We start from the raw sequence: 9,544 nt of genomic DNA on the forward strand, positions 1-9,544 counted from the left end.
TACCAGATGACGCTCCAACAACTGAGCCTCCCAGCCAGACCAGGCACGAGCATTTTAAATAAGCTCCATGTAGGCATGGCTGGGAACCACTGAGCTAAGCTACTTCTGCATTGTCACAGAGCAGAGGCACCAGCAGCCTAAACGGGTGGGGGGCTGGGGTGTCAAGCATGTCCTGGCATCTCTGCTGCAGTTTTGGGGGCTGGGGTAGGCCAGCCAGAAATCCATGGGCAGAGTCTCACGGGAGGAGGGGCAAAGCCCAGACTCTACAGCCAGGCACCCGGGCCTGGCTCTGCCCCGTATCAGCTGTGTGACCTTGCACATATTTCTTAATCTCTCTGTGCTTTTGTTTCTCACCTATTTAGGAAAAATGTGGTAATAATAGCAGCCACTTTGTAGGTCGGTTATGGAGATGAAAAGACAGCATATGTTAAGCTCCTGGGACATGACAAGCACTGTGTTCGTGTTGGCTGTTTATTGATGATAATTTTTCAAGAAGGAGCTGGCATAAATGATGGCCGCTGCTGTCAGGGGAGAAGGGAACAAACCCACTGTGGGTCCTTTCACTCCTCAGCCTGTCTCCTGGCCCCGGCCCCCTTCTACCACCGCCCTATAGACTAGGCCACAGGGGATTTCTCTTTCTAGGATGGAAAAGACGTGAGCATGTTTATAGGCTAAGAGGAAGGAGCAGTAGAGAGCAGGGGGCGGGGAGGCGGTGTCAACACTGGGGGAAACAGATGGAGCCGTGCCCAGAGGAGATGGAAGAGAAATGGGTTAAATGATGCCAAGGCTCCAGTGAGGTGGAAGGTCATGAGTGTGCTGTGGCCCTAGTCTATGTGGATGTAAGGATTTAGTCCAGAAACACTCAGCCACATGAGCGTACAAACTGAGGAGGAGGCTGGATCCAAAGTGAGGATGTGCCTGGTAGTTGAGGGTATCTAAGAACATGGTCAGGGGAATCATGGGATCCAAGGTCCAGCTAAGTAGGAAGGAGAAGCCGGGAGAGGCCATCAGGCAGGAAGAAGGTGGGTGAGTCTGTATCAATAGGGAATCCATATCAAGAAGTATGAATAAGGGCCAAGGGCAATGAGGTTGAAAGAGCTGGTTTGATTTGGTCAAAGGTCGGGCTATAGTGTTTAGGAGTCTGGCGGTTGTGCAGTACAGGGGATGCCAGAATGTGTATTTTATAGTTACCTCTATACGTCTTAGGTCTTCAGAGAGCCAGCAGTTGGGGGACAAGGCCTTCACTCTTATGATGCCTTATTCATGCCAGTTCATGCTCAATATTTCAAACCGACTGATTGGAAAGCAGATTCTTTCTGATAGGAAGACCCATTTCCATAGCAAAGGCACAGAAAGGCTCACAAGTCCTTCCTCTGAACACCGATCCCCCCGCACTCCCAGCCACCTGCCCTTTTGAACAATCCCCAGTTCCCATTCTTCCCAGTACTCACAGAGAAGGACCTTCCTGCCAAGTTGGACGACTTGACAACTTCCGTCACGTTAACACTCAGGCACGTGTGGTCTGTAAGGGGAGACACATTTTGGGGGGGAGTGGGTGGGATTTGAAACGGGAAGGAATGAGATGGGGGGCAGCTATGAATGGGCCTTCAGGCAAGTAGGACAGTTTGAGATCCTAGGTCCTAAGAAGACTCCCCCTCCCCACATGAACCTTCTCCCACATTCTGCTTAGCCCCTTCCTGACTCCACCTGGGTCCTAGCCACATTTCTGTTCCTTCCTGAGTATATTATCTATTTCCCTCCCCTGGTGAATCCACAAGTTTCCGCATCCTCAGGCAGAGCAGCCAACCCAGACCCCTTTCTTCATCCCCGCGCACCCCTTTTTCAATGGGAGAAGGTTCTGTTGAGCTTCCTCGCAGCTCCTGGGGAGGAACCTGGCCCAGGATGTGTGTACAACAAAGCACCACGGAGGGGGAGGAGCGCAGCACTCCGACAGGCTGAGGGCCTTCCCTGGGCTTCGGAATGGTGTCTAATGCGTCCAAACCATCCTGTGGCTGCTCCCCGGCTCCCCCGGCTCCCTGCTAAGGAGGGTTCTTAGATGTCTATGCCTGAGGCGGGTCTGGCCTCCGTTCTGACAGGGTTTTGTGATGGAAGACTTGGAGGAGGCACAAGCTCGAGTGGGGGTGGGCAGTGCGAGTCTTGAGAAGAAATACAAAGTTCACAAGAAGTTAAGATTGTCACTTACGACATGTAATAAATTAGTATCTTATCTCCATTTTAGAAGGGAAAAGACGGGGAGAGAGGTCACCAGTAACTTGCCCGGGTCACACGGCGGTAAGGGACAAAGCTGGCTTGAAGCCTGCCCTTCTGGTCCTAGAATCTGTGCTCTCCACCCACCCCACCTCACCTCTCCGTTAGAGCTATTGCCAAAGTCACAGTCCCCTTCACGGTGGGCGTTAAAGACCTACAAGCAGAGGATGTCACGTGCCCTGGCCGGTAGCTCCGATACACCGCGAGTGTCTGGCTGTGACAGGGTTTCATGTCATCCACAAATTCAACCCGCCTGCAAGCCATTTTATCAGGAAGTGATCAAATCAACAGATTATTTCTTGAGTGTCCTCTTTGTGACAGATGCCAAGACAATTTAGGAGCGACGATGCCCTTAAATAAATGCAAATGCTGTGCAGGACAGATGTCGTTAACGGGAGAGCTAGCAAAGCAGCGCTCATCGTTGGACAGAAGAGGAGGGAGGGAGCCGAGGCATACTCCTCAGAGGCTTCCGGGCTGGCTAATGTGTACTTTCAGTCTGTGTTTCTTCTGGAACATTCCAGATTCATTCATTCTTTTTAAAAAATATATATTTTATTGATTTCAGAGAGGAAGAGAGAGATAGAAACATCAAGAGAGAATCATTGATCGGCTGCCTCCTGCACACTCCCTATTGGGGATTGAGCCCGAAACCCAGGCATGTGCCCTTGATCAGAATTGAACCCAGGACCCCTCAGTCCGCAGGCCGACGCTCTATCCGCTGAGCCAAACCAGCTAGGGCGCATTCATTCGTTTTAAAATAAATTTTTGGGCGTAAAGTAGCACTTCCTTTCTTCACTAAATGTTTACTGAGTACCTACTATGTGCCAGGACGTGTGCTAGGCAGTGAGCAAGATACAGTTCTGCCTGGTAAACTGTTTGCTCTGGAACAATCTTCCACAAGCACCTGTGGCTCACAGCCTGTGCATCTGGCCTGCTGAGGTTTGGAGGCTGCAGAGGAAGAGTGAGGAGCAGAGGTGGGGAATCTGGCTCTTGTGTGAGGTGTGGCCTTGGGCAAGTTATTTCATTTTCTTCCGTTTCCTCTCCCGTAAAAAGTGGCTAATACGAATAATGCCTATGTCATCGGGTTGATATGCTTACGGGAGTGGATATGTTTGACGTAGAACATAACATGGCCTCTGAGCAATGTGCGTGGTGGTTAGGAATCCACATCACCACCCTTTTCGTTATTCCAGAGGCCAGGGCGCTCACAGGAACAGCTCCCATCTATAATCTATGCATATAATTATATGCACATAACCTGGTGTCTTCTAGGATCTCAATTTTAGATTTAGATAATTAGATAACAATCTTAGTATCAATAGATCTCTGTCATTCTATAGTTAATTAGTAGATACTTTGGATTGGTAGTGCCCCGTGTGACCTGGAGGGTCCCTGCCCAATGGAACAGAATTCAAATAAAAATTTTCAAATGAAACTCTAGCCCTGCAGCCCTGGTGCAGAGGAGGAGCTGCTGCAGCCCCTCCTGCAGTCCCTCTGCCTTCATCAGGCCTCAGACGCGCAACCCAGTGCTAGAGCTCACTGCTCAGCATCTGAGGGCGGGGCTGTGCTTCACTCGGGCAGCCTGAGTAGGAGCTCAACCTGTTCAATGACCCCAGGGCTGGGGTGGGAGGCCTCCCCAGGTCACCTCCCCTCCTGTCACTGCCCCCTCTATCCTCCGCCCTCTGTCCCTTCGCCCTCTCTCTGCTCTGCGTTCCCCGCTCCTCACCTTCAGTGTCACTGGCTGGAAGGGCCTTTAGGACCAGCCCGGTGGCCCTCAGGGAAATGGTAACCTCCCGGGTCCGGTGGCTGAGCAGGGCCTGGGGAGGGAGGTCAGGTAGAGATGGCGGCCCTCACATCCTCACATCAGCAGTCTCACTCCCAGCCCCTGCCTCGAGTTTTACCTGCGTCATCACTGCCCAGTAAGGGGACCCGGAAAGGGCTTGGAGCACTCTCAGCCCAGGGGGCATGTGCAGCCTACTAGAGCCAGAGGACTCCGTCTCCAATGAGGAAGGGGACAGCCCCTTGTTCCTGAAATCAGGTCCCCTCCTGTCTACATGGGAGGCCACTGGTAGCCCTCACATTCCTACAAAACTCTCTGAAGGCTGGGGCACCGGGGGGAGGGGCCAGAAAAGGGCAGAAGCCTCCGCTGGCTCTGTTTTCCCTCCATGTGCTCCTGACACCTGCTTCCATCCCGGGGCACCTCCCGACCACACCCAGCACTGACCTTCCGGTAGCACAGGGAGAGCTCAGCCCCGGGGGCCTCAGCCGCGCCTCTCCTCCTGGGGGAGAAAGCATCTGAGGGAAGACGAGAAGAGGCTGAAGGTGGGAGGTCCTCCCCCAGCCCAGCTTCCCCACCGCCCTGAGCCTCAGGGGGCCAGGCTGCCCTTCCATCCGGGTGAGCTTGGAGGGACCCCAGGTCACCTCAGTATTCAGCCAGGTGGGGCAATGAGGCTTGGGGAGGCTGAGTCAGGGCGAGCTTTGGGAACGGGAGCAGATGCTCACCTTTGGGGAGTTTGGAGTCTTGGATCTTCACCTTCAGCTCAGTGAGGAAAATGTCCTCCGCGGAGTCCTGGCTCAGGTCACCGAAGAAGATCTGGAGAGACGGGGTGGGGGGTGAGGGGGGCGGAGGTGGAGAAGGCTGGCTCCCTGCCAGAGACAGCTCCCCCTGCAGCCCCAGAGCCCGAGGATGTGGGTGCTGGGAGAGTGCACAGAAGCTGTCGGAGTCCCCCTGCCCCTCCTGCCAGCGCGGGGTTCCGAGTGGCATCCAGTGATGACCCGGATCTGACTCTGTCCATCACCGACGCCTATATCATATGCCAGCAAATCATAGATTTATCAACAGTGGAGGGAAGTATGATTGAAACCCAAACTACTGGAACCAGCACTAATGTGGATGGCAGGAGCGGGGGACACCGTTCACATGAGGGGGGGTAATAGTCTCTTGTAGACCCTGGTAGGGGAGGATAAAAGGGTCAGGGCCAGACCGGAGGACCCGGCAGTCCTCCATGTGCACAGAGAAGCCCGGGCTGTGGGAGCCAAGGGCTAGGGAGACCCCGAGGAAATTTGGGGGTGGGCGTGGCTCCTGAGGGAAGAGGGACAGAGCAGAGGGGAGCGGCAGGAGGGAGGATGCTGGGACAACAGGGGAGAGTAGCCACAGGATCCTCAAAAGAACAGGATGCAGAGAGGAAAAACGTGTCCGCCAGCAGCCAGGAGCTGGCCTGGCACTCAGGGCGCGGTCTCCGTGTTCTGTTGACCATAAACAAGTTCATAGATGCCGACACTGTAAGGCAAGGCCACTCCGTGACTGTGATGGGCCAAGACAGAAAGCCGACCCGCCACTGTCATGTCTGAACACAGGAAAGATGGGAAGACTGTGCAGGCCACAGCCCTCCCCTTCCCTCCAAGCAAACAGTGAGCGGCTGCTGTTTCTTCGCGCCAAAGAATAGCAGTTAAAGCCACAGAGATGCCCAGTCGTAGAATCATTCCTGACAGCGTGCGATCCAGAGCCAAGTCACATGTTTCGGAGCCCTCTCCAGAGTCACCGGGCAGGAGGCCAGGCGCTGTGAGTTCTAACAGTCTCCTCCTGAGGTGCCTCGTGGTTCTCCAGGTGTGTGGCCCCCTCACTCAGCAAGTCGGGAAACCCCTCTCTGTCCTGCGTTAGGTGTGCTCCTGGGGGCCTTTGGCTGAGGGCAGTGGCAGCTGCTATGTTCACGCCCTGTACCAGGGACCTCTGAGAATTTCCCCCCCCCATTTGTCTCTTTTGTGTTGTTTCGGTTTGCAGTTTGAAAACTAAGGAAAAGTCTTGAATCCTTTATTTAGGTCAAAATCAAGGAGGCAATGAAGAAGAGATCTCCCCCAGGAAGCAGAGTAAAAACAAGAATTCCATAAGCTAGAAGGACTTCCACAAGGAGCTAGAGGCGGAGGTGGCCATTGGAAACTAGCCTGCAGGCGCTCACAGAAATCCAGGAAGAAACCCAGGAAGAAGATAACATTCACAGCCCGGGGTCTCCAGGTGGGTTTATGACGTTCACCCTGGTAACCTGTGTTTCCCCAGAGCCAGGTACTCAGGGGTGGGGTCCTGGGGCCCAGCAGGCTGCCCCAGCTGGAAAGCTTACCTTGACTGTGTAGAGCTGGAAATAGATGGGTTGGGTGCCCATGCGGACATAGTAGGTGATGACATCCAGGATGAAGGGGTCTACAGTCTGGGATGTGTCCAGGGAGGGAGGCTGTGAGGGAGACAGAGAATGTTTTCAACGACCTCCCTCCATGCTACGGTGGGAGGTGCCACTTTCTTAAGAGAGAAACCCCATCACCCCCACCTATCCTCTGTGACGGACTAACCCAGCTGGCCCTTCAGCACAGTCCAAGCCTTTCCTACGACCCAACTTCCACTCTAGTCAGAATATGCCTGTGCAGAACCCCATTTCCCCAGGGACTTGGGTTCATTGTAATTGCACCGAGACATACCTGGTACCTCGATGTGCAAAGCATTGTGCTGGGTGCTTGGGGTAGACAAGATGCTTGAGGATAGAACTAATCACATAAGAGTCTGGACTGGGTTCTAGGTTTGCTCTCACATCACTAACCTTGGGCATGAGAAGTTGAACCAGAAGGTGATGTTTCCTTCAGTTCTGGTGGTATCTGAATATATTAATAACCTAACTATTTTTTACATATTATTGGGAAGGGACTAGTGCAATGTCCTCCAGCGCCCCCCCCCCCCCAAGCCCCATATAATTCTAAAGCATGATAATTTGGTATTTTAGGTAAATAGAGCAGAATGTCTACATAGAATCTGATAGTATCAGTGTTGGAAAGAAGCTCAGAGTTTATCTAGCCCATCTGTGTATGACCCTATGAGATTTCTGATTCTCACATCTGATCTACTGAATACTGTTCCCTTCAAAAAGGTCATGCTGAAGAACTAGGAACTTATTCTAGTCATGCTGCATCACACACACTGTTTCCAGTCTCCTCGTGTGGAAACTGCTTTTGGAGTAAGTGTAAGGGTCATACAGATTGTTAATTATAAGGAGATGGAGAGCAGGAGAAAACCAAAATCTTATATGTGTCCTGGCAGGGGGAAAAAACTACCAATAAAGGCACATAGTTTTGAGGAAAAGGTATTTTAATACCTAGCTAAATAGTCTTTCATGTATATGCAGACATTTTTAGATAAGCAATAATTCAGAAAACATGCTGCCCTAGCTGCTTTGGCTCAGTGGATAGAGCGTCGGCCTGCGGACTCAAAGGTCCCAGGTTTGATTCTAGTCAAGGGCATGTACCTTGGTTGTGGGCACATACCCAGTAGGGAGTGTGCAGGAGGCAGCTGATCGATGTTTCTCTCTCATCGATGTTTCTAGCTCTCTATCCCTCTCCCTTCCTCTCTGTAAAAAATCAATAAAATATATTTAAAAAAAGAAAACATGCCCCCCCCAACATCTTTATTCAAATAAAAGATATAAGAAGGCACCCCAATCAATCAGGCACTAAAGCAAAATGGAGATCTCAGTAAAGTGGCAAGTTTGAAAATAAATACGTAAAAATCAATAAGTCCCTTTTATACTAGCAGTAACACCATCCAAAAACAATGGGAGAAAGATACCATCCACAATTGCAAGAAAAAACTATTAAATATGAGGATAAATTAAGCAAGAAATGGGTCAAATCTATATGCTGAGAACTGTACAACTATCATGAGGGATATACATGAAGACCTTAATAAATAGAGTTATACTTCGGTCTCAGAGACGGTGACTTAATATGCTAAAGATGCTAATTCTCCTCCAAATTCCAATCAAAATCCCAAGGGAATTACAAATAAAACGAAGCCCCAGCCAGTGTGGCTCAGTTGGTTGGTTGTCGACCCCGTGCACCGAAAGGTTGCAGATTGGGTTCCCAGTCAGGGCACATGCCCAGCTTGATCCCTGGTAGGGAGCATGCAGGAGGCAGCCGAGTGATGTTTTGCTCTCACATCAATATTTCTCTCTCTGTGTCCCTCTCCCTTTAAAAAAAAATCAATAAAATTTTTAGAAAAATGAAAAAATTCTGAAAGTTTTCTGGAAACAAACCCAAATAAGCACATTCTGAAAAGTTTTGAAAAAGGGAAGTAAGGGGGTAAGCTTACCCTGACAGCTATTAAAATATCAAAGTGCTAATTGGTACAGAACTGAATAGACGAATGAGAAAGAACAGGTATCCAGAAATAAACCCAAGCATATGTTAGAATTTAGTAAATGATGAAAGTGGCATTTCAGATGGATGGAGCAAGATGGTTTATGCAATTAATAGCTTAGGAAAACTGGCTAACCATTTGGAAAAAATAAAAATTACATACTCCACACTAAACACTGAAATTAATGGCAGATAGGTCATTTAAATGTAAAAGTGGAGATGCTCAAAGTATTAGGGTAAATTATCAGTGAAAATGTATTTAATCTTGGGTACAATTTAATCAGTAGAGAAGTCCTTTCAACACATAAAAGTGCTATGTATGTCTACACAAATGTATTAAACTTTTGAAGATCAAAAGCTCTGTTGACATAATTGATAGGCAAGTAATAAAGTGGAATTAAATGTCTGCAACACATATGATTGCAAAAAGGAAAAGATTCTCTTAATATGTCAAGGCCTTTTCAAGTCAGCAAGAGACTAGCTTCTTCCCATTATCGGCCGCCAGGGGTGGGGGTGGCGCGGTGTAAGAGAATGTGCTCTTGACTCCTTGAGGGACTCTACCACTCATTCGGTCACTTTGGGCAGGTTACCTAATCTCTGTGCCTCCGCTGCGTGAGCTGTAAAATGGGGATGTGGAGACAATAGCACCCGCCAACAGGAGTATCTACCTGGTAGGGATGCCCTGCGTTAAGTGCTCAGAGCAGCGCCTGGCACACGGACGGACCCTGGAAGCATTCGCTATTATAACCACAGACAAAGCATCGCAGGAAACTCACAAGAGAAGGAGTGTCATTGGCCTACACGCTCACGCAAGGATGCTTTCCTTCATCTTTTCCGCTGTGGTTTTGTCCAAAGTACAGTCAGTAACCACGGGGATTGCTTCCGGGACCCCTGTGGGTACCAGCATCTGCGGATGCTCATACATCCCCTATATAAAGTCACCTACCCACAACCTCCCGTGTACTTTAAGTCAGCTCTAGATTACTTCTAACACCTAATACAATGTGAATGCTGTGTACATCGCTGTCATACTGTATTATCTAGGGAATAATGACAAGAAAAAAGAGTCCGTATGTGTTTAGTACAGAGGCAACTGTGGGGC

The 9,544-nt window shown here is 50.2% G+C and overlaps 1 protein-coding gene across 1 annotated transcript in view; it reads right to left on the minus strand.

Moving 5' to 3' along the window:
- The window catches only part of PIK3R6 (phosphoinositide-3-kinase regulatory subunit 6), a gene marked incomplete at its 5' end in the record, with an annotated part of 17,226 nt that overhangs the window by 2,539 nt on the left and 5,143 nt on the right, over window positions 1-9,544 (minus strand). Inside the window, 7 exon segments of the mRNA XM_023748727.1 lie at window positions 1,452-1,534; window positions 2,133-2,156; window positions 3,799-3,807; window positions 3,995-4,085; window positions 4,493-4,563; window positions 4,771-4,861; window positions 6,384-6,494. Coding sequence (XP_023604495.1) covers window positions 1,452-1,534; window positions 2,133-2,156; window positions 3,799-3,807; window positions 3,995-4,085; window positions 4,493-4,563; window positions 4,771-4,861; window positions 6,384-6,494 — 480 coding nt within the window.

The sequence above is a fragment of the Myotis lucifugus genome, unplaced genomic scaffold (genome assembly GCF_000147115.1).
Source record: "Myotis lucifugus unplaced genomic scaffold, Myoluc2.0 scaffold_1732, whole genome shotgun sequence".
Lineage (NCBI taxonomy): Eukaryota > Metazoa > Chordata > Mammalia > Chiroptera > Vespertilionidae > Myotis > Myotis lucifugus.